This window comes from Podarcis erhardii (assembly GCF_964252035.2).
Source record: "Podarcis erhardii genome assembly, chromosome: 1".
NCBI classification, from domain to species: domain Eukaryota; kingdom Metazoa; phylum Chordata; class Lepidosauria; order Squamata; family Lacertidae; genus Podarcis; species Podarcis erhardii.
In genome coordinates, this window is record NC_138497.1 from 5,887,300 (window position 1) to 5,912,706 (window position 25,407).

The 25,407-nt window shown below is 48.8% G+C and overlaps 1 protein-coding gene across 2 annotated transcripts in view; it reads left to right on the top strand.

The window, feature by feature from the left end:
• The window catches only part of SAMD4A (sterile alpha motif domain containing 4A), a 162,946-nt gene extending 137,767 nt beyond the window's left edge, over window positions 1–25,179 (top strand). For both annotated transcript variants that reach the window (XM_081861035.1, XM_081861034.1), the window contains 3 exons: window positions 3,272–3,355; window positions 16,319–20,279; window positions 20,816–25,179. In XM_081861035.1, coding sequence (XP_081717161.1) covers window positions 3,272–3,355; window positions 16,319–16,347 — 113 coding nt within the window. In that variant the 3' untranslated portion in view covers window positions 16,348–20,279; window positions 20,816–25,179. The remainder of the gene's footprint in view (window positions 1–3,271; window positions 3,356–16,318; window positions 20,280–20,815) is intronic.
• Window positions 25,180–25,407: the final 228 nt, after the last annotated feature.

The following is a 25,407-nucleotide window of genomic DNA, read 5'->3' on the forward strand; positions in this document are numbered from 1 at the left end:
TTTTTGGTAAAATAATAGACATACCGCTTAAGCAGCAAGGTGTGCCATGGCTGATGTTTGCAGGAATGTAATTAAATGTAAAGCCTGGACACGACCAAAACCAGCCTTCAGGCAGCTCTGTGTATTTATATACATAGGAAATATTTGCATAATCAGAGCAATTAAAATTATCCTTGCCCATTTTCACACAGTTGGTTTTTGTGCAATTCACCATACGGGCACAAGTAACATTAAAGGAAGCCACGTATGGGGTCATGGAATTGGCTGCGTGGAGGAATGATGCAAAACTTTAACAGCAGCTGCCAGCTCAGAATGCTGGGCAAACTTCTGTGGAAGAATGTAGAGGCTGTGCCATTTATCATTTTGTTGCCATGCAACGACCCCCCTGGAGGGGGCTCCATTAGTAAACACAGTAAGGGCATCCAACGGGACAGGGCTACTGCACTATGCTTAAATTCACTTTCAAAAACTACATATTGAACAGCAAATAAAAGCATTTGGTTGGCTGCCAAATTTGGATTGGCTCCGGCAAGCAAGGACATGGCATGGCTCTGGCTGCCAATTTCCGCACAAGATTGATCGGTGTTTGCATTTTCAAAAGCCAATTTCTTCATGAGTTCATTCTGGGCTGTAGTATTATCAACCTGCCTGGTGACAGAAGAGCTAACAGGGAAAGCAGAAGGCAATTCCCCAGCCCACACAGATTCCTCCTCTAAGGACAGAATTCCTTTCTGCCTAGCCAGAGAAATTGAGGTGCGCACAGCTCCTGTAGGAGAGCACGCAGGGGTTGTGGCAGGCAAAGCAGGCAAAGGAGGAAGGGGAGGGGTGGATGGGTTTGTGGGCTGAGGTGTAGGGAGGGGTTGGCAAGGCTGAAATGGAGGCAAAAGCTTGGGATAAGGAGGGGGGGGATTGTCTGCTACAGCCAGAAGGGCAGGGGCCGAAGGAGACGCCTGGTGGACCTGGGGTCCTAATTTAGCAACGGCAGCTGCACATTTCTGCCAGGTGAGCAGACAATGAATTGAAGCCCTCGGTTCTGCAAAGAGGGTCTTCCCGATCTTTTGCCAAGTCTCCACCTCCAGAGAGCCCTTCTCGGGGTAGGAAGAATATTGGCAATTGATCTCCAAAAGTAATTGTTCAATTTCTTTTAAGGAAATTTGAACACCCACAACCCGTTGCCTAACTAAAGAAAAAAAGTTCCTTGGCATGCTCTTTCTGCATCCGAGTCAAATTGCCCCCCATACTCACGAAGTAGCGCGCTGAGACTTTTCCAGTCGAGTGAAGTACAGGGGCTAGGCTGCATAAGGGATCTGGCTCACGTCGGGGGTCACCAGATGTAGGAATGAAAATCACGACAGACGAGCAGTGGGTGTCACGAGAGGCGTCTGCCGGGAAAGTCCCGGGAACTCTCTTTTATTGAATATTACAAACATTGCCACAGGTGTGCTTGTGGCTGATTGGTTGATACAAACACAAAGAAACTTAATGCTGATTGGTTAACATACATACAAGGCGGGAATTACATGTGAGGGGTGGGAATTACATGTGAACATTAATCACTGGTAGATTAAAGGCTGGGAAACGAGGTTGGGACTAGACAAGCATGAAACCTCCTAATTAATAATAACTAAAGATTAACATAGCTATAGATGTGGTCAGCTATGCATGGAGTACAAGTCATCATGAACTTAAGGTGAACTGAACGATGAGAGAATGTCTTGATGTTTGGAACAGGTTCGTACAGTGTGTGCAGAAACAGAGAAAAGATTATAAGCGAGACTTCCCAGAATGCAAGAGAAAAGAAGCAATGCTTCCCATAAGGCCACAGTTATGTGTAGAAAGAGAAAGATGCAATGCTTCCCTATAATGCAACAGTTATGTGCAGAGGGAAAACATATGTGCAGAAGGAAAACTTCCCTTTACCTAAGCAATACAGTGGACATTTGGCAAGCTGGCAATCTCCCTCCACCGGTGCCACCACACTCCAAAGTCTTTTAATTTTTTTTTTTTAAAGTAATATTTATTAGAGGTTTAAAGATTACGGAAAGAAAAAAAGAAAAAACAAAGTTAAACAAAACAATACATTACAATAAAGAAAAAAAACAGAAAACACTACTTATCTTAACAAAACAAAAACAATTAAAAACACATCAGATATTCCCATAACTTATCTTTCATTTACTTGTTTCCTTGACCTCCTCACACCTCCCTTTTTTGTATTCTAGTTCAGTTAGCTATTTCAGCAAATCCTTTCCATCTTTCTCAGTTTTTGTCCTATAATTGGTCTTGACACAATCCAACCTTACTTTCCCCCCTTTAGCCCATTAACAATCTATTTTTACTTAATTCTTTATAGCATTTCTGCTAAAGCCATATAACTTCATTCCAACATCCTTCTAACATTCATTAATTTTACAATGTTTCTGTAAATAATCTTTAAATTTCTTCCAATCTTCTTCCACCGTCTCTTCTCCCTGGTCTCGGATTCCAAAGTCTTTTAAGACTATTTTTAGGTGGTGCTTTTAAACCGTCAGGTTAGGAGGGAAATGTGGGGGATTAAATATATGGATCCCTGTGGACCCAGGTGTGTGGGTGAGCAGTGACAGAAAACGGCTGGGTGCCTGGATTCAAAACGTCATGTTCCTGTAGGAAGAGAGCCCCAGTAGCAGAGATTAAACTCGCAAAAGTTAAGCAACAGTAAAGCGTTAGGAATATAGGTTCTTAAACCTTTATATCCCATTCAGCTGCACACAGCAGGTGACCTCTTTCTACCGCTCTTGAAATGAGCAGACCACACACTGTTAAGTAAGTTTAAAATGCTTTACTTACAGATTCAAAGTCTCAGTCATGCATTGCTGCGTGCAATACAGAATGTAGTTCCAAATATGTGCTGTAAGCTCAGGAGCAAGCTTACACATGTCCTCCTTGGTTGCAGAGAGAGAGAGAAAGGAAGCAGAATGGCTTCACTTCCTTTGCAGAATAAACTATGGCGTAGCCTGGCTGAGACTATCTAGCAATACAACTCTGTGGTCCTTTACCCCTTTGTGCACTAACTAGTTGTATTTGACTGCAATCTCCCAGATGAAAAGAGGTGGGCAAGTTCCCTACTCGGCCCAGAATGGAGGAGAATAATAATAATAATAATAATAATAATAATAATAATAATAATAATAATATTCAGAAGGAAAAACTTTTGCACATGCAGGAAGTGCCTCCAGCTACGCTGCAGATATTTCCTATTCTCGTGGAAACACACTTTCTGTTTTTTCTGCAGAGTTCCAGGTACCAGTGACAGAACCTGACATCAATAATAGGCTGGAGTCGTTGTGCCTCAGTATGACAGAACATGCACTTGGAGGTAAGCGCTTCTCTTGTTTCCAGCCTCTTATCTGTGTCAGAAATGTCCTGAGATCCCATCCACACATGACACACAGGAAGACGGTAGAATTCCGGACTGAGCCATGTCAAGCTGCAGTTTAAGGGATTGAGATTTTTTTTGGGGGGGGGGGGAGAAAGGCACACAGAGAGAGACAGAAGCCCTTTGGGGAAGGGTCAGAGCTTGGGATACAAGGAGAAAGCAATTTCTGTCCTGTCCTGCTTTTATTGCAATGCACAGCGTTTCCATTCAGCTACAGTTCGGTTTCTGCTAAAACCATTTTGCTACCTACTGAAGTTACCATAATGAATTGTGTAGGGAAAGTCAACCAAACCTTATGAGGAACGGTTGAAGGAGTTGGATATGCTTAGCCTGGACAAGAGAAGACTGGGAAGCGATAGAATAGCCATCTTCAAATATCTAAAGTTTGTATGATTCTAGGAACTCTTGTAAGATAAATGTGTTGTCTTGCTAAATTTCATCTCTGTTGTCTCCCTCTTGGCCATTCCTACTTCTTGGTCCAGGGGGAATTATTACGAGTCAGTTTGGTTTGTTAGGATGGACCAAGAGTAGCCAACCATCTAGGGCCCTTTAGATGCTGTTAGACCAGTGTTTCCCAACCCTGGGTCTCCAGCTGTTTTCAGTCTACAATTCCCATCATCCCTGACCACTGGTCTTGCTAGCTAGGGATGATGGGAGTTGTAGTCCAAAAACAGCTGGAGAACTAAGGTTGGGAAAAACTGTGTTAGACTACATCTTCCATCACTCCCTGACCTTCGGCCTTGCTGGAGTTGTGCACCAAAAACACCTGGGGCCCACCATGCTGGCTACCCCTGCTATGAGCTGTAGATAAAGTAAAGGGTAAAGGGACCCCTGACCATTAGGTCCAGTCGTGACCGACTCTGGGGTTGCAGCACTCACCTCGCTTTATTGGCCGAGGGAGCCAGCATACAGCTTCTGGGTCATGTGGCCAGCATGACTAAGCCGCTTCTGGCGAACCAGAGCAGCGCACAGAAACGCTGTTTACCTTCCCGCCGGAGCGGTACCTATTTATCTACTTGCACTTTGACGTGCTTTCGAACTGCTAGGTTGGCAGGAGCAGGGACCAAACAACGGAAGCTCACCCCGTCGCGGGGATTCGAACTGCCGACCTTCTGATCAGCAAGTCCTAGGCTCTGTGGTTTATCCCACAGTGCCACCCGCGTCCCATGAGCTGTAGATGCTCAGCTGCAAAATCAGAATAACACAATTCTAGTGTTAATTAACAGCTCTGGAGTTCCCAAGCTGTAGCCCGTGGACCACCGCCGATTCACAAACTTCATCCACATGGTCTGTAGTGTATCTGTGGGTTTGTGGCTGAAGATGAGAGACGTCACAAGTATTCTCATTATTATTATTATTATTATTATTATTTATTTGTACCCCTCCCACCTGGCTGGGTTTCGGCCCCCGAAGTTCCCAACCCTTGCCACAAACCAATTGCACTGTTAGTCGTCGAATGCAGCAGCCGCTAAAATCATTAAAAACTGGCTTGCTTGTCTACAGTCCTATACCCACAGGTCTCGGGATAAAATAAAAATTCTGGCTAAGAGGGGAAAGAGGAAGGGGAAAGGCCATGTTTTCCACCTCCATTACTCACCAACTTAAGCCTGAGATCTTCCTGGCTACTGAAAGTGGATCAGCTACGTTAGTAAGGGACGGGGGCAGGCGGGGGGGAGGAATTCCTATTTTTTCCTGCAGCTGCTTTGAAAGGAATCTTGCCGAGACATTCCAAGGATCTTGTTCCTCGCTGGTTGTTTTCATTCAGCAATGCTAGACCAAGGACGGCCCGCCGAGCAGCGCTATAAATAACGTTTTAAAGAAAGGGGTCGTTGAGTTTTGAGCTCAGGTGATTTTGCTGTTTGTTTGCTTTTCTGAAAGGAGACCCGAGCAAGCTCCCTTCTTTCATCTTTTTCCTTTCTCCCCCCCCCCCCCGTAAGTCTGAAAAGCCCCAGGGGGATGAATCTGAGCATTGGAGCACTTTTCACAATTATTTAGCGGGGAGAGCTGTAATAGTTGGCTGTAGACCGCAGGCTGAGTTGCCGCTGGACAAAACATGGCTGTGTGTGTATGTGTCTCCCTCCTTTCCCCCATCTGTGCCCGCGTGTAACTTTGAAGCCGCAGCCGTGCCACCGCAGCCCCTGTCCCCAGAAGCATTCCCTCCGTCTCGCTCATGTGCTAAATGGAGAGCATCTTTGGGGGCTGAAGTTTGAAAGGGCAGACTCTTCACCCTTCCTCCCACCCCATCTCGCTGTGACCTCCTCCTGGTTTGCCTCGTTCGCAGAGGGAGACTGCAGAGCTGCAAAAGGTTCGCAAAAGGGCGACCCAAGCAGCCGAAGGGATGGGGCAACTCCTGTGCGAGATGTCTTAGCTTAGAAAACATCAAGTAAGAGGAGATGCGGCAGAAGTGTATAACCAGGCAGAGGGCCTTCTCGGTGGTGGCGCCTGTTCTGTGGCAGGGCCCCCCATCAGATGCCAAGGAGATAAGTAACTCTGCAACCTTTAGAAGACACCCGAAGACTCACCTGCATATTATTATTATTATTATTATTATTATTATTATTATTATTATTATTACTACTACTACTACAGTGGTACCCCGCAAGACGAACGCCTCGGAAGACGAAAAACTCGCTAGACGAAGGAGTTTTTCATTTTCTTAGCCGCTTCGCAAGACGCATTTCCCTATGGGTTTGCTTCGCAAAACGAAGCTTGCCCCGCAAGCTCCGGGGATAGCGGGGAAGCGCAGCGCATCTTCCCCGCTGTCCCCGGACCTCTTTTGAAGCAAGGGGCGGCAATGGGGAGAAGCGATTCTCCCCGCTGCCCCTTCCCTTCCTTTAAAACAGGTCCGGGGACAGAGGGGAAGGCGCGCGGCGCTTCCCCTCTGTCCCCGGACGGTCTCCATAGGAACGCATTGTTTGATTTTCAATGCATTCCTATGGGAAACCGTGCTTCGCAAGACGAAAAACTCGCAAGAAGAAAAAACTTGGGGAACGAATTAATTTCGTCTTGCGAGGCACCACTGTACTATTATTTCCCCAGCCGCTCTGGGCGGCTCCCAGCAGAATTTTAATAATAACGAAAAAGCGATAAAACATCAAACATTAAAAACTGAGCATGTCGTGTAAGTAATAATAATTAAGTAATAATAATAAAAATATTATCCAAAGTAATAAAAATAAGTAATAATAATAATTTATTTTGAGCCACTCTGGGCTGCTCCCAACAGAATATTAAAAGCACAATAAAACATCAAACATTAAAAACTTCCCTAAACAGGGCCGCCTTCAGATGTCTTCTAAAAGTTGCTTATTTCCTTGACATCTGATGGGAGGGCATTCCACAGGGCGGGCGCCACCACCAAAAAGGCCCTCTGCCTGGTTCCCTGTAACCTCACTTCTCGCAATGAGGGAACCACCAGAAGGCCTTCAGAGCTGGACCTCAGTGTCCGGGCTGAACAATGGGGGTGGAGGCGCTCCTTCAGGTATACTGGACCGAGGCCGCTTAGGGCTTTAAAGGTCAGCGCCAACACTTTGAATTGTGCCTGGAAACGTACTATATAGGGGAGTTTTTATTGTTTGCTGTATTGTTATGTTTTTCTATATTTTGCAAGCTGACCAGAGTGGCTGGGATTATTATTATTATTATTATTATATGCATGGCACATGATGTCTGTACTCTGGCAACTGCAGGAGGTCAGGGTCTGGCTAGACGAGGAGGAATGGTGGGGAATCCCCCCAGGGCAGCATTAGAGGGGGAAAGCCCCGTGCCAGGAGAATGGTGGTGGGATGTAGGAGGCAGACCGGAGGAAGAAGGGGTTGCGGGCAGGTTGGAGGCTGAGCAAGCAGCAGGTTTAGGCGAGACGGAAGTAGAGGAGGAGGAGCAGTCTGAGCCTGCAACAGATCCCCAGCCACCTGCCAGCTCCCCTGTTTCCTTCTCCTGTCCTCCTCTGTCCCCAAGGAGGGCATTACGTATGCAGTGTTTCCCAACCTTGTGCCTCCAGCTGTTTTTGAACTACAACTCCCATCATCCCTGACTAGCAAGACCAGTGGCAAGGGATGGTGGGAATTGTAGTCCAAAAACAGCTGGAGGCACAAGGCTGGGAAGCCCTGACATAGAGAGCCCCACAGAGGAGGAGTTTGTGACCGTTGGGGAGCTCAGATCCTCAGTTCTCACCGGGGCTAGTCCTGCCTGCCCGTGTATTTCTGTTTTGTCCCTACGAGTACAAAAAATCAAACTTACTCCTCATTTCTGAGTTTCTGTGCTGAACTGCTGCTGGACCAGCCCTGGCAGAGGAGGGGAAAGGGCTCTTGTGCTCTTAAATTGCTCAGTTTCCTTGGGGCGGGAGAGGAGAGGAATCGTTTGCCTTCACTCGCCTGCCACTGAAATTCCTCCTGAATAGGATGCAGAATTGGATAAAAGGACAGGAAGGATTTGAAACCTGTGGGACCAGAGATTTACAGAAGACTGGAAGTAGTACAGTGGTGCCCCGCAAGATGAACGCCTCGCAAGACGGAAAACCCGCTAGATGAAAGGGTTTTCCATTTTGGAGGCGCTTCGCAAAACGAATTTCCCTATGGGCTTGCTTTGCAAGACGAAAATGTCTCGCGAGTTCCTGCGGGGTTTTTTCCCTTTCCCCCCCCTTTTTCTAAGCCGCTAAGCCGCTTATCAGCTGATCCGCTAAGCCGCTAAAAGCCGCTAATAGCGCTAATCCGCTAAGCCGTCAATGGGCTTGCTTCGCAAGACGAAAAAACCGCTATACGAAGAGAATCGCGGAACGGATTCTTTTCGTCTTGCAAGGCACCACTGTATATGAACTATTTGAAAAGCAATTGTAACCAACAAATTACGCTAGTAGGACTGCAAGAAGTTTTGTAAGGAGAAATATATGAAGTGCTAAAAGGTAAAGGGACCCCTGAGCATTAGGTCCAGTCGTGGCCAACTCTGGGGTTGCGGCGCTCATCTCACTTCACTGGCCGAGAGAGCCGGCGTACAGCTTCCGGGTCATGTGGCCAGCAGGACTAAGCCTTTTCTGGCAAACCAGAGCAGTGCACGGAAACGCCGTTTACCTTCCTGCCAGAGTGGTACCTATTTATCTACTTGCACTGGCATGCTTTCAAACTGCTAGGTTGGCAGGAGCAGGGACCGAGCAACGGGAGCTCACCCCGTCGCGGGGATTTGAACTGCCAACCTTCAGCAAGTCCTAGGCTCTGTGGTTTAACCCACAGTGCCACCCGCATCCCACATGAAGTGTTACAAAGTGGATAAAGAATAGAGATATTGGTTATGAGTTTTAAATGTAATAGGAATTTTCAGGCAGGACTGATGGAAGTCAAAAAACTGAATAAGATGTTAAAGTATGTTTAATTACTGTTGGAAATGGTATGTTAACACACACACACACACACACACACACACACACACACATATATATATATATATATGCAGGTTTTGGTGTCCTCGGGTGTCTTCCCGTGTAAAAGTTGGTTTGCGGATATTGGGTCCAGCAAGCTTCCCAGTTCAGCTCCGTATCCCTGGAAGCTCTGAGCTGGCCTAGCAGAGTAAATGCAGCGGTCCTGAGTCCATGTGAGAAAGGGATAAATCAAGTCCAAAAAACAGATCGGTTCTTATCTCTAGAAGCGTTTATTTACAAGCCATAAATCAGTCCATCGGAAACCTCCGCCATTCCAAAGGCATTCCTCCGTGCTTTCCAAAGGCACACAGACACAGCCTGTCGGTTGAGCTGCGTCTCTCTCCGTCTCTCAGTGAGAACTGAAAGTAACTCTCACAGACAAAGCCTGTGACGTAGGGCCCTGCTTCCGGCTCCTCCCAGATGCAGGGCACCACGGAGTTTTAACCCTGTTTGTTCCAAACTCCACACCCCCTCTTGTCCTGCATCTGGGGACAATAGCCAACAATGCTTTCCCCATACACAAACCCTCACAGAACTCCTCGTGCTTCTGGAAGGTTAATGGTTTTATGAAACCATCAGCGAGGTTCTTGGTTGAGGGACAGTATTTCAGAGCAACTAGCCCCTCACGAACGCTCTGACACACATTTTGAAAACGTATGTCCAAATGTTTGGTCCTCGCCTTGAACTGCCCTGTCTCAGCCAGTTTTAGGCACGGTTGATTGTCTTCATGCACCACAACGGGCAGACAAATCTCTCCACAGATTTCCTCAACCAAACACACATAGAACTCCAACTCTCTGCAAGCATCTGATAGCGCACTGAACTCAGCTTCAGTAGATGAAAGCGCTATGAGACTTTGCTTCCGGGACCTCCACCCTATCACTGAGTCCCCAAACTTCACCACTAGGCCTGACACTGATTTGCGATCTTCAAGGTTACCCCAATCTGCGTCCACAAAGCAAGTCAGTTTGACTTCTCCTTGAGCTGACAACCTAAGACAAAAGTCTTTGGTATCTTGCAGGTAACGCAGCACCTGCTTTATACCATTCCAGGCCTGCACACTAGGACTTGAGGCCTCTCCACTGAGCAGATTGACAGCAAACGCTATATCTGGTCTGCTCCACTGTGACAGATACAACAGACTACCCAGAGCTGACTGAAAGAGCTCAGTGTTTTCGAACACCACACGTTCTACTTGCTGACACTCCTTTACAAAACCAGCCTCCATGGGTGATCTGGCACCTGCACACTCAGACATCCTGAACTTCTCAAGCAACTGTTCAATCTTACCTTTCTGGCAAAGCAAGAAGCTTCCATCACTTGCTTTTGTGATTTGCACGCCCAGATAGGATTTGACATCTCCAAGCTGCTTCAGCTTGAACCGCTTTCCAAGCTCTCTAGCAAACTTTTCTACCTGTTTACCCGTCTGCGCCATCACTAAGATATCATCAACAAACACAAGGATCACTTCCTGTTTCAAGCCTGACTCTTTAATGTAAAGACAACTGTCTGCAAGAGATCTCTTAAAGCCTAGCTCCTCTAAGGCTTCATGTAGGCACATATTCCAATTCCTGGCAGATTGACGTAATCCATAGATGGATTTGTGCAATCGCCACACAACGCCTGGTTCACTGACTTCAAACCCTGGAGGAGGAAGCATGTACAACTCCTCCTTGAGATCTGAGTTCAGGTAGGCGACATCTACATCAAAATGGTTCACCTTCCAACCTCTCTGTGCTGCTATCGCCAAAAGCATTCTCAGAGTCTCCGTTCTCGAGGTTGGCGAATATACCTCTGTGAAATGAACACCCTTCCTCTGTGTGAATCCTCGGGCTACTAATCTCGCTTTATACTGTGGTTCTCCTGCTTCTGTGGGTTTCAAACGGTAAATCCATCTGCAGCTAACAGCTTTTTCGCCCATTGGCAACTTTGTGAGAGAAAACACACCTAGAGACTCCATTGAGTTCATCTCCTTCTGCATCGCCTCATGCCATTTGCTAGCTTCTTCCTGAGGCAACTTCTGAACATCCTCAAAGGATTCAGGCTCACATCTAGCCACACCAACCCAGACACTAGTGGCTTCATACCTTTCAGGTGGCTTGCCCTTCGTTGATCTTGCTGACCTCCTCAGCGTGAATTCTGGAACTGCGCCTGATTCACCTGGATCAACCCTACTATCCTCTGTGTCAGACACATCCCCCTCTGACCTGCTGCGCCGTTTCGGCCGCACAGCTGGTTCTGCGGGTGAGGATGGTGCACTCCTTAGCTCAGACTTGATGGTGACCTGTGGAGGGGTCCTGGGACTCCCTTTCGGAGAAACTGGCGCTGGACCCTGTTGCTGTGGACTGCGCGCATCAGCAACAGGTTCAGCCTCGCCTTCCTCCTCTTCCTCATCTGAGTCTGACAGAACATCTGGGTTCCCATGAAGACGCTTCCACCCACTCTGCTCGCAAAACTCAGCACTGCCGCTAATAAGCAGCTTAGACTGGTTGCCAGTAGGGTATGCGAAACGCCACGCCTTTGAACCCGGCTCATAGCCCACAAAGATCATCTTCCTAGACCTTGGCTCACCCTCTTTGCGCATGGCTTTTGGAATGAGAACAAAAGCCTCAGACCCAAAAACATGAAGAAACCCCACCTTCGGCTTCTTCTGATGCAACAAGTAATACGGTGTGTTGCCTACACTGGAATTGTACACCCTGTTCTGTACAAAACATGCTGTCCGATAACTCTCTGCCCAAAAGCGCTGTGGCAAACCCGAGTCTGCCAACATAGAATTCGCAGATTGCTGTAATGTGCGAAACTTTCTCTCTGCAACCCCGTTCTGTTGCGGAGAGTAGGGGGCCGTCAATCGATGATTGATACCCTTCTGCCTGAAAAACGATTGCAGCGCAGAACCTGTGAACTCCCCCCCGCGATCAGATTGAAAGGAAATCACCCTGGTAGAGAACTGTAGTTCAATCGCAGTGATCCAATCCCTGATCAATGCAGCCGCTTCTGACTTGCATTTAAGCGCAAAAACCCAACTAAATTTCGAAAAATCGTCAATCAGAACTAGAACCCACTTAGACCCAGCTAAAGAAGGGGTAGGCATGGGTCCTGACAAATCTGCATGCACAAGTTCAAAGGGTTTGCTAGTTCTCCTCTCTGATCTGGGGTATGAGCATGTTGTGACCTTCGACTGCTTACAGGCTTGACAATCTAGGTATTTGTCACAAGCCTTGAACCTACAACCAATGGTGTTCTCTGCGGCTTTTTTCACAAGCGACCACCCGGCATGTCCGAATTTTCGGTGCCACAAGTGAATACAACCATCGTGTGGTGGGACATTTGCACACTGCACATGGGCATCTTCAATGGACTCTCCACTAGCCCCATTTTCCACCAGCCCCATTTCTCCACCAGTCCCATTTTCCACTAGTCCCATTTTTCCACCAACCCCATTTTCAACAGGCATCTGCACCAGAAAGAGCCTGTCTGTTCTCTCAACGCTGTAGATCTTCTTTCCATCCCTGTAGAAAGAGCAACAAGTGTTAGAAAAGTGAACATCGAACCCAGCATCATTTAAGGCTGTTACACTTAAAAGAGAGTGTGCAAGCTCTGGGACAACATAAGCTTGCACCCAACAATCCAAGAAAGAACAATATAAAGACCCAGATTCAGTCAGTGGTCTCTTAGATCCATCCGCCATTTTGACATTTTGTCCAGTTTGAACTGTCTTGCAGTTCCTCAGGAGCCCACCAGATGGCACAAGACAGTGAGTCGCTCCCGTGTCTATAATTAGAGATAAAGTGTCTCTCTGACTGTCTTCCAAAGCTGCCATGGCAACGCTTGCACCCCCACCGGGGCCTCTGCAAGTGTCAAAGTCAGTGTCCATCCTGGTTGCCATGGTTACTGCATGGCTGCTACTGCTGTTCCCAGGCTCTGTTGTCTGTGAAACTCTGCTTATCTGCCTTCCTTGCAGGTGGCTGACCTTGCATTCCAGAGCCTCAGCAGAACAATGCCCTTTGCTGTTGGACTTCGCCTCAAAGCACAAACAACTCTGGGAGACTTTGGCTTTCTCAGAGCTCTTGGATCGGCCTGCACCCCCACTCCTGGGTGCCACGTCGCCTAAGGAACAGCTTGCCACTGCTTTCCTCTCTCCAGCTCCCAGCCTTTCCCCAGGACACAGTCCATCACTCAGATGTGTTGAAGCATAAAAACAGCTCCCCAAAACAGCCCCAGCTTCTTCTGGGCTTCTCTTAGCCCCCTCTGGGCTTTCTGGGCGTTGCTCAGCCCCTCCTGGGCTTGCTGCTCCCTTTGGGCATCTTCTAGCCCCCTCTGGCCTGGCTCCCACTGCTTTCTGACATGCTGTCTTCAGTGCCTGCCACGCGACCCAGGGCTTCTTCCCTTGGAGCTCTGGCAACAGCCATGCATGAACACTGCCCTTTAAAATGGCTAGCACCCTTTGCTCTCTCTCTAGAGCATCAGCCACGTCTGCTTTGGGCTGGGCCTGGCCTGGATCTGCTTGCGTGCATTCCCACAGCTCCTTTCCCTGCAGCCAGTGGTACATGTGCTCACTCCAGGCCTCCCAGTTGGTGCCATTGAGCCTTTCACCGGGGTAGCTGTCTTTGCCCTGCTGTGCCTGAGCAGCAGCCATTCTCCTCCCCCCGGGGCTTAAAGCGTACTCACTCTGCCAGCAAGCTGGGCGTCCGAAGCAGCCGTCTCTCTTGGCTCTTGGCTCCGCTCCCCAGCATCTCCCACTGCCCTTCCTGGCAGGAGATCACAGCAACTCAAAGCTGGCGTTCTCCTCCCTTCTCACACTTGTCAGGAAACACGTAACCATCCATAACCTTTGCGGATATTGGGTCCAGCAAGCTTCCCAGTTCAGCTCCGTATCCCTGGAAGCTCTGAGCTGGCCTAGCAGAGTAAATGCAGCGGTCCTGAGTCCATGTGAGAAAGGGATAAATCAAGTCCAAAAAACAGATCGGTTCTTATCTCTAGAAGCGTTTATTTACAAGCCATAAATCAGTCCATCGGAAACCTCCGCCATTCCAAAGGCATTCCTCCGTGCTTTCCAAAGGCACACAGACACAGCCTGTCGGTTGAGCTGCGTCTCTCTCCGTCTCTCAGTGAGAACTGAAAGTAACTCTCACAGACAAAGCCTGTGACGTAGGGCCCTGCTTCCGGCTCCTCCCAGATGCAGGGCACCACGGAGTTTTAACCCTGTTTGTTCCAAACTCCACAGTTGGGGTGTCTAGGCGACGTTTCGACGAGGTCTCACTCGTCATCTTCAGGCTGGTGCTTTCGGCTTCTTGTTACTGGAACAGAGCAGGATCTCAGTGTTTGAGTTCCTATAAATACTGTAGAGGGGGTGTGGTGTATAGCCTCCAATGTTCTGGGCAGAGAGGAAGTTCCCAGGCTAGTGTGCCTTTTCTTCTTTTGTTCCTTAATTACTTGAGAGATATCTTGAGTGATTTCTTGAGTGATATCCTGAGTACCACTTAGGTGGGTCATTAGGTGTGGATTAGTTGTTAAAGTCTTTGTGTCTTGACCTCTTGAACTTTGTGAAGAGTTTTCCTGAGAAGATGGCTGTACTGTACTTAGTTGTGCTCTGGCTTGGCTTCGTGTATAGGGGCGAGCTGTGGTTTTGTGGCTTGTGTCAGCCAGATCTGTGTAGGGATTGCAGGGGGGTGCAGCATCCGGAGGTGCCACCATGGATTGGCTACTGGATGGTGTCTGTAATTCATCTGTGGAGAGGGTCTGGGTTTGGGTCTGGTGTGGTTGATTGGTGTTGGCGTTCTGTGTGCCTCTGGATCTGGTGTCAGTTTTTGTGGGGAGGGCTAATTTCCAGATGTCTGGCAAGCGGGATGTGTCGTCACGCTTGTTCATGTTGTGAGGGTGTTTCTCTATCTCGATGGCTTCCATGATTATTCTCTTGTGGTGATGTTCCGTGTTAAAGAGCAATTTGGAATCTGCAAAATTAATTTCGTGTCCTGTTTCTTTCATGTGTTGGAAAAGAGAGGAAGTTTTTTCTTCTTTTTTGACGGCATTCTTGTGTTCTGCGATACGTGCATTTATTCGTCTGTTTGTTTGTCCAATGTACGTGGCTGGGCAGACTTTGCAGGGTATTTCATAGATCCCTTGGTTTTCCAACTGGATTTTATCCTTGGGGTTTCTGAGGATATTGGCTATTTTTTGGTTGGTGCAAAAGGCTGTTTTGATATTGTGTTTATGGAGGATTTTGCTAATTTTATCTGTAGTGCCCTTGATATAAGGAAGGAGGGCCATGCCATTGTTTTCTTCTGTGTCTTGGTTTTTGGGGGGTGTTTCCTTTTGGATTAGCTTCGTAATCCTGTTTTGCTGGTATCCATTGGCAATTAACACGTTTGAGAGATTCTGTAACTCAGTTGTCAAGTGGTCTTTGTCAGCCAGGCGTTTGGTTCTGGAGATGAGAGTCTTGGCTACGGAGTTTATTTGTGCAGGGTGGTGGTGTGATTGTGCATGTAAGTAGCGGTTGGTGTGTGTTTTTTTCCGGTAGATAGTGTGTCCAAATTGCTCTTTAACATGGAATTGCTCTTTAACACGGAATTCCAAATTGCTCTTTAACACGGAACATCACCACAAGAGAATAATCATGGAAGCCATCGAGATAGAGAAACACCCTCACAACATGAACAAGCGTGACGACACATCCCGCTTGCCAGACATCTGGAAATTAGCCCTCCCCACAAAAACTGACACCAGATCCAGAGGCACACAGAACGCCAACACCAATCAACCACACCAGACCCAAACCCAGACCCTCTCCACAGATGAATTACAGACACCATCCAGTAGCCAATCCATGGTGGCACCTCCGGATGCTGCACCCCCCTGCAATCCCTACACAGATCTGGCTGACACAAGCCACAAAACCACAGCTCGCCCCTATACACGAAGCCAAGCCAGAGCACAACTAAGTACAGTACAGCCATCTTCTCAGGAAAACTCTTCACAAAGTTCAAGAGGTCAAGACACAAAGACTTTAACAACTAATCCACACCTAATGACCCACCTAAGTGGTACTCAGGATATCACTCAAGAAATCACTCAAGATATCTCTCAAGTAATTAAGGAACAAAAGAAGAAAAGGCACACTAGCCTGGGAACTTCCTCTCTGCCCAGAACATTGGAGGCTATACACCACACCCCCTCTACAGTATTTATAGGAACTCAAACACTGAGATCCTGCTCTGTTCCAGTAACAAGAAGCCGAAAGCACCAGCCTGAAGATGACGAGTGAGACCTCGTCGAAACGTCGCCTAGACACCCCAACTTTTACACGGGAAGACACCCGAGGACACCAAAACCTGCATTCCTGTACCCGTGAAAATCTACGAAAGCATATATATATATATATATATATATATATATATATATGAAATTCCTCCTGTATAGAAAAAGCTTTTCATCTCGGCCAGCCTGCAGCCCTTGGTCTGGAAGCCTCTTAACGGTGAACCTCACCCTTTCAGATGGTGTCGACAGAACCTCGACGATCTAGAAGACGGAGGTGTCTGCAGTGAGAACGCTGGCCGTCGGCAAATTGGGCTGCTGGACCAGCGGCAAAGTTGGCAGCGAGTCCCCGGACATGTCAAGGATCCCTGGAGATAATTTGCAACCTTTCCGTTGCCGTTTTCTTCTCTCTTTGTCTCTCTGTCTGTCTGTCTCTTGTCTTCTCCTCTCTCCATCTCTGTTTACATTTTGTAAAAGGGTCACACTTATATTGCTGTTACGCATCGTCAAGAAACAGGACTGGGATCCGCCAGGTTTATGATTATGCACAAAACAGAGAAATAACATTGGGTGGGGAGCGAAAGATCTCGGAGGGCTTCCTCAGAGGAGCAGGCCTCCCCAACCGTGGCTAAGGGCAAGCCTCTTAGCAGCCAAATAATATGCTCGGAGCATCCGTTGGGAACGGGCAGCGGGGGTGGCAGACGGAACCGCTCCTCGCAAAGAAAGACTTTCTGAAATAACGTCACCGAAGCATGAAGACGACGACACAGAGAGCGATGCGTCGGCCATCTGTAAATAGGAGCTGTGTTTCACTGACATTCACCGTTTTGAGCTGCAGTTGTTGTCGGGGGGGGGGCGGCAGCGGCAGAAAGGAAATTAAAAAGGCCAAACTAATTTCCCTCCGTTGGCGTCCAAAAGAGCGGCTTTGGGTTCTGCGCATTGTTTACACGAAGGCGGGCGGAAAAGAGCGTGGCAGGTGTGCAGAGCGCCCCCCCCCCACAAACGCCTCTTCCTCCTCCTCTCGCAGTGTTAAGTTGATGAACCGACGGGGTGGGCCAGTCCCAGCCCCCTGGCCTGCCACTTGGGGGGGGGTTGGAACGTCTAGCGTGGCCCAGACTCCCTTGCCAGCACCCCGATCTCGCCTGCCACGTTCTCTCCAGGATCAAGGGTGCTTCCACTAGGCAGAACAGGGAAACCGCAGGCACAGCGAGAGAGGGGAGCGGAACAAGGCCCTTCGGTCTTGCCAGAATAATTTTGCCGCCACCTGCAAGGACTTGTCTCACTGACGTAAAGGATCTTTTGCATGGCATTTTTGTGTGTGTGCGTGTGTTTGTTTGTGTGTGTGTGTCTTATAGCAGCAGGTTTGCCTTTGAAAATAACTGCCAAGCTATTGCTTCTATAGAGGGGGGTGCGGAAGGCACTTGCGTGACTTTTTTCTTGACTTTCTGAGCCGGGGGCGGAGCAGGGCGCCGAAGGAAGGAATGAGATTTGTGGCAGGGCAGGCAAGCAGGAGGAGCCGCGTCTGGAGGTGCCACAGAGAAGCCTCCGCTCCTTAGATTGTGTCTGTGTGCATATATTTGTATGTATGTGTGAGAGAGAAAATAGAAAAAATGTTGCATATGGACTCGTGAGCTCACGTCCTAGGAGGAAGAGAACATCTCAAGAGATGCTTCTCTGGGAGAACAGGAGAGCCACGTCCACTCAGAGACTCACCTTGCTTTTGGCTTGGTACCTGAAGTGTAGGGTGGCAATGTGACTTGGCTCATTGAGCAACACAGGCATGACTGTCTTGTGTCAGACTGAAAGCTGCTGGTTGGGTGGCAGCAGCCATGAGAGCGGGGAGTCCATTTGGACCACCCTATTTCTAGGGCCCAAGCCCTGTTTGCTTGACATTGCTTGCCACTCAAGTGGACGGGTCCAGTTGGGAACCAGAAGTGTTGGTGTGGGAAAGGGTCAGGTTGCCTAAACCAAGCATCCCCAACCTGCGGCCCTCCAGATGTTTTGGCCTACAACTCCCACGATCCCTAGCTAACAGCACCAGTGGTCAGGGATGATGGGAATTGTAGTCCAAAACATCTGGAGGGCCGAAGGTTGGGGATACCATGCATGAGATCGGTAGTACATCAGATTTCTCCCCAAGGAAGCCATATAACAAGCTGCGAGGCTTACCGAGACCTGGATCAAATCCTATATTGCAGCGTTAGCGACCAGTGCCCGTTGGGAATGACAGAGTGGGCATCATGGAGCCCAACAGCAGGTGGCACCAGAGCCAATGAGAGATTGAGATGTCCCCCTCTACTCCCTGCAGAGTTCTCCATGGGCAACCCTGAGGCTCAAGGGGGAGTTGGCAGCCAGTGCCACCCGCTCGATAGGTTGTACGCAAGAAGGCAGGCGGGTGTTTGCTGACTGAGGCTGGCAAGGCAGCACCCCCTTTGCACCAAATGGACTAGCCTCCATTGGTGGCAGGCAGCAGTTGGTGTAGCCCTTTGCCAACCTGGTGCCACCCAGATGTTTTGGCCGGCAGTTCCTGTCAGCCCCAGCCAGCACTGCCCTGCTGGTAGGAGTTGGGGCCCCCAAAACATCTGGAGAACCCCAGATTGTCAAAGGATTGTCTCCCGCGTGGCGTCAGAGTTCCTACCTGCCCCTGACATAACTTTAGTAGGTAGCCCTGACTTCCAAGTAAGCCTGCTTCCAATCTGGGTACCCTTGGAAGACCCTTTGAAATACCAGCAGGGCCTGACGTCCACACCGACGTGTCTGGGGGCTGGAGTGCTGCTCATTCAATCCCACTTTCTTTTCCCGGCCTGTGAGGTAATCGGAGGAGAAGGTGCCGAGGTGTCTTCTCAGAAGGGGAAGAACGTGCCTTTCCTGTGCCGAAGATCTGCGCAGGAGGGAAGGGTAAACAGAGCGGCTGGAGGCAGCAGTCTCCCCATCTAAATGGGGCATCTGTTCCCCGGCGTGTTTGTCCTGGAAGGCAGACACTGACGCCTTTCTCCGGGCCTGGCGTACGGGGATCCATGCGCCAGGCCAGGAGGGGAAGGAAGCAGGGAAAGGCCTGTCTCCCCTCGTGAGCACAGGCAGGCGAGTTCAGTGCATGGAGGAGTCGAGGGGGAAACAAGGCTTCAAAAGAAAACAGCTCTGGCCAAGCGCGGCTTCCCAAACAAGTGGGCTCATGCGCCTACTTTTTCCACTGACGCTCCCATCTCAGATTTAATCCAAGCAGGTCTAGGAAGCCTTTGAAGGCAGCCTCTGTGCAAACCTGCGAGAGATGTGAGGTCACCTCGGAAACTTGGTTTGCGTGGCATAGATACGGTTTCTAAACAGGAGCCGCACCGTCCGCAAGTGCGATTTGCCTGTTTCTTGTGGCCCAGAAAAAAGGTGGCGCAGAGTTCCTCCTCATTCCATCCTCCTCCGCCACCTCCCCAGAAAACTTGGCTGCTGGAGAAGGAGTGTGACTTGCAGACTCCCAAACGACCAATCTTGCTCCCTTGTCTTTGCAGCGGCGTGCTGCTGCCACATGCAGGAAGATATAGCTTTAAAAATAAATAAATAAGTGTGCACAGCTGAAATATACATCACGTTTTGGTGCATCACATCATACCAGCATATTCCGTGATACCTGATCCTAAGGGCTCACCAAGTCAGCGCTTGCTTTGGGGGGGTCTGTGCACCATGCAGATTGGTGCATCATTTCAGCATTTCTGGATGCAGCAGGGCAGGAGCGCAGACCGTTCAGCCACACTGGCACTAGCTGACCCCTCAGGGCTGGCAGCAGCAGAGACAGGAGTGCCGTTTCTGCACCTCCTCGTTCCTGTTCCTGCCACGCTGGCTTCAGTGGGGGGGGGGGAGAGGAAACACCTCTGCCTCTTCTCCCCCCGGGATGCTTCCTTCGTTCTCAGATATGTGCCACAGTGCCAAGGAATGGGCATCTCCGTGCTGCGAATCATAAATTGATTTGAAACCAGTTTCATCGTCATGGCTCACCTCCATAGAATCATAGAGCTGCAGAGTGGAAAGGCAACCCAGTGGTCATCCATTCCAACCCCCTGCAGTGCAGGGAATCCCCTTGGGAAATGTAGATTTGAGAGGATGCTCTCAAGAATCATTGTGATGGAGTATATCCTGCAGATTTATATGGGCTTAAGACCAGTTTTAAGTGGATGTGGCCCCCTTAAACCCCCTTACTGGCAGCGGCGTAGTGTGGGTTGTCAGCACCCGGGGCAAGGCAAGTAATTTGCGCCCCTAACCCCTAACCTGCCGCCGCTGCCAGCTTCTTCTTGCTGCTGCCTGGGCTGGGGTATTTACGGTAAGGTAGCCACGGCGGCGGCGGTGGCGGGTCCGTGTCAGGTGATCTGAGGCGAGTTGCCGCTGGCGCTGCCGCCCAAATGACGCCGCTTGCCTGGAGGAGGAGGAGGAGGAGGAGGAGGAGGGCAGAGAGGCGAGGAAAATGCAACATGGCCCAGCAGCTGCAGCAGCAGCAGCGGGGCTGTGAGGAGGGGCTGCCTGGCGCGCCCTCCACGGCGAGCGCTGAGAGCCGCTGCCTGCCGGACGCCTTCAGCCCGGACGCGCGCACAGCTCGTCGGTTCCGCGAGACATGGGGCTTTGCTACAGCCTGTGCCCGAGGCTCTTCGGCGACTCCATTAGCGGCGAGCGCACCCCCCCAGATGTTGCGCCCGGTGCGGCCGGCCCCCCTGCACCCCCCACGCTACGCCACTGCTTACTGGACTTGTGTGGAGATCCTGGGTGTCCTCTGCTGCGTATCCCCAGCTCCATCACAGAACTGCAGCTGGCAGGGCCCCCAGGTGGAAGCCATCCTCATTTAAGCCAGGTGTGCGCTACCTTTGGCCCTCCAGATGTTGCTGAACTTAAATCTCTCATTATCCCTGCAATTGCTTTCTGCAGCTGATGGAGGTGGAAGTTCAGCAACATCTGGCAGGCCAGAGTTTCCCTACTCCTGGTTTACACCAATATGTAACAGGTTGGCATGTTACAGGTAGGTAGCCGTGTTGGTCTGCCGTAGTCGAAACAAAATAAAAAAATTCCTTCCAGTGGCACCTTAGAGACCAACTAAGTTCTTGGTATGAGCTTTCGTGTGCATGGTATCTGAAGAAGTGTGCATGCACACGAAAGCTCATACCAATAACAAACTTAGTTGGTCTCTAAGGTGTTGCTGGAAGGAATTTTTTAAATTTTGTTTCAAGGTTGACATGTGGTTGAGCCCCTGTCCCGACACATCTATCCCGTGTGAGTCAATTGCCTTTCCCCCTGAGAGTCTCTCATGGCCCAGTTTTATTCGGGAAGAACGGTTTTCTTTCTCCACCTGATCAAGGTTTAACTCAGTGCCAAACACTTGCTGCGACTTTCTTTTCTAGTCAGCGGACAGGAGAGGAAGGGGCAGAGCTGTGCCTCAGCATCTCTCTCCAGCCTCTGGGCAGAGAGATCTATGTAAATGCATTCGATATGCCATATTTTGAAGGCGTGTGTTGTTGTTTTTCGTTTTCTTCCTCCTTAAAACAAAAGGTGCCAAAATACAGTTTTCGTTTCTGTGTTTCTAGCGGGAACGCGTGATGCTAAAGGGCGGTGTGGGTGTGTTGTGTTTTTATCGGAGCAAAGAAGGAACGCAGTCCTGGAGGGGAAGGTTTTAGAAAGTGGTTTATTTCAAGGCACCCAGGAAGAGGGGGCACAACCTGCCCCGGGTCCACTCCCTCGCAGGGGGCGGGTTTCTCTGGAGGGCGGCCTGACCAATTTTGCTCAAGTTATCAATTGTGAGGGGCGAGGGAGAAGCAGGGGGCACAGAAGAGAGTGGAGGATGTAGATTGGACACTGAAGGGGGACAGAATGACTGTTCTGAGTGATGGAGAGAGGGGTTTTTTGGGGGGGTGTCCTACAAAACTTGAGTGGCATTGCTTGTGCAGGGAAATGGGGGGTTGGGTAGAAAAGGAAGAAGTTCCTGAAAAGTATTTAGAAATCGGGGGGGGGGGACCCTTTTATTTATTCATTTGCTGAATATAGGAAAACAGAGGTTATCTGATTATTAAGAGATATTATTTTGGATAAATATATGAATTATAACTCGCTATGGCTGGTAACCATGATAGAAATTCTGAGAATAACCATATGCTTGCTCTTTCTTTCTTTCTTTCTTTCTTTCTTTTGCTTGGAATAAGAGAGCTTCTTTTCCATTCGCAGTGTGTTGAGACATTGTCTTAGGTTTTTTTTTTGTGTGTGTGTGTGTGTGTGTTTCTTGTTTAATCAAAAGAGGCTTTAGATACGTTTCAAAAAGGCCCTCCCCACCAGGTTCCCTCTTAGTTCCTGTATTGACTGCAGGAAAAAGGGGGTGGGATGGGGGACACACCCCATAAGTATCTAAACTAAAAATTAAATCTATTTATAAAAAAAGTGGAGAAGTTGCATGCAAAAGGCCATGGAAGTCAGATGTTTAGTATTTTAAAACAAAACAAAAAAAAGTGGCAGTGCCTTTCATTTTTCTATTTACTCATTTATCACCAAATGCAACCGTTTTATAATAAGCAATTATAGGATAGTGTCAGAAATTGCGAAATATTTCACTATGTAGAAATGTGTGGAGTTCTGTTATTGTTATTATTATTATTATTATTTTGTCCTCCCCCTTCTCCTTGCTCTCATTACAAGAGTGTATTAAGCTGGTTATGTCGGCTGCCAGAGACAACTTATTACTATGCGATTTTATCACCTATGAAATTTATACTGCTGCTTTTCCTTTTAGCGGTTTGCGGCTTAATTGTTGACGGGGAAATGCAAGGGAGATTTCACGTATCCAGATTGCGGCAGCGAGGGATTCTGGGAAGGGGCTTCTGGTGTCCCCCCCCCCACCTGCCGCAGAATTCATTTGGTGGGCAGTAGCTGGCAGGGGTTGGAGCCAAGAAGAATGAAGCACCGGGGGGCGTTTTTTTGGGGGGAGCGCCGTCGCTTTTACTTCCTGCACTGTGATACCGTCTATACTGCAACATGAAGCAACCCTAGTATACCTCCAAGTGCCCTTGGCTGTGTTGCGCACTGCGGAAACAAACTGTGCAGGCCGCAGGGTGATGCAGGTCTCTGCACAATTCCGTAGGCCCATCAGCTGGATGGGGAACAGCCCGGCTGCGAGGGGACGCAAGGCTTGCAGCGGTTCGAGGCGCCTCTGTGACCTTGCGCGACAAGGTCCCCGTTCGTTCCCAGGAGACCTGCGGAAGGGGAGTCTTCCAGCAAACCTTGCGCCATGTTCATCAGTCAAGGATGGGCACCAAACAAGGTGGTCTTTGCTGCGTGAAGAACAAACCCACGTACATGGATTTGGGGCCTGGATTCGGCGAGGTTTGGGACAGCGCTCTGTACCTGGCAAAAGAGGGCCCAGAAATACATCTCCCCCCCCCCCGCCCCCTGGCAAGCTTGCCTGTTGAATACAAGTCTTGCAATCGCTTGTAACTCCACCTGGATGTCCGAAATGACCACCTGCACAGCTGTTGTCAAGCAGTTTGCTTTTACCGCAGTGAGAGACACACACGCCGCAGCCTCCTTAGACTCCCCAAATTCTGGGCCACGGCAGTGCCTTTTTTCCTCTCCCCCCCCCTTTATTTTTCCCGGGTGGGGCCAAGGACGAATGACGCTGAGGAAACCCAGCCTTTCTTTTGAGGCGTCATTCGATGCTCCCTTTTCGTTCAGCTTCCTCCCACGCAGTCTAAGCATCTTCCCCTTGCTGTCCTGAGATCACAGAGGGGAGAGGGGGTTTCACAGCCCTGCTCCCCGAACCAGATAGATGTAGAGACCTGCAGGCAGTTCAGATTGCTGCAGAATTGGCACTCTGCATATGGCGCCAGCCTCCCACGTTTAAAGGCAGAACTTGGCTATTTCGTCTCATCAGCATCCTCTCTCTCTCTCTCTCTGGATTTATAAGGGCTGATCTGGATGTTATCTTCTCCCTCCTCTTTCTACACTGAAGGCAAGCAGTGTGTGGCATGTGGTATTTCCCCTAGATCAGTCTCTGCCAACCTGGCCCTCCCCACTTGCTTTTGGACTTCAGCTTCCATCAGCGCCAGCTGGCACAGCCGGCCAGAAAGCAACAGGTTGGCAAAGACTGGCAGGGACCTTCACGCGAAGAGGGGGGGTGAAGATATGCCCAGAACAGCTGCAACTCCATGTCCCATAACATCTGGCGAAGCCTGTCCGCAAAGCCCTCTTGCCGTCCCCCGTTTTGCCCTTCCCGCCCCCAAACTCCCCGGTCTTTCGAAGTTTTTCTGGACGTGCCTGATTTGAAGCAGGAAGGAAAGAGTAGACCTTGTAGAAAGTATAATTTGCACACAGCTATGATAACACTAAAGTTGATTTTATACAAGTCATCAAGAGTTTGCAAAGTGAGTTTTATTTTTTGTATTCCTTTAATCTTTACTTAAAAAAATAAAAATAAACGGTGAATGTGTATTCCTCTGGGAGGAATTGCAAGAAAACGGGAATGTTAATAAATGTTGAAGAAGAAGAAGAAGAAAAAGCAAAATACTTCCTCCCTTATTAATATATAACTCTTATGTATTTATGCCTCCTGTAAGCAAATGAAAACGAAAACGAAAAAAGCTTGGGTTTCTGTTCTGCTGCACGCCTGCTTTTGGCAATGAAACACACCTTCTGTTGTTTTGCATGTATTTTAGTCTTGACCTCTTCTTTTCATTTTATTTGGTGGGGGGGAGGGTGTATCTCCCCTGTATAAAATTAGTGCACAAAGAAATATTTTTGCCTAGTTAATGTTGCCAAGCAATGCATATTTTTTAAGAAAGGAAAATTGTCATATATGGAAATAGCATGTTTGTTTACACGTTTCAGCTTCCTGATTATACAGAAGAAGAAAAAGAAGGGGGGGCGGAAACAAAACACACTATAAACGTTTGGGGATGCTGTAATTTCTTTGCAAGTGTACAGTTTTCAATTCGTTGTTATTACTGGTGAAACACCCTCGTGGTTTCAACTTGCTACGATATATATTTATTATTCGTCCTCCTCCCATGTAACTAGGAATCATGCCTATGTTTCATATCAACGTTATATTGGAAGTGAAGGGAGATGATTAATACAAGATTTTGTAACACTGGTGAGTGTCGGCTGTTTATGTGGGCGCTTGGTTTTGCTGTGATTTAGAGTGGGGAGGGAAATTATCCTTTCTCGTCGTAATCTGCTGGTACATTTCCCCTGCACAAACCCTCTGGAAGTGAGCAGAATAATCTAACTGAAAGTATTTGGCAATGATTTTTAATTCCCGCATTTTTCACTCCGTAAGACACACCCGACAATAAAATGCACCTCGTTTTTAGAGGGG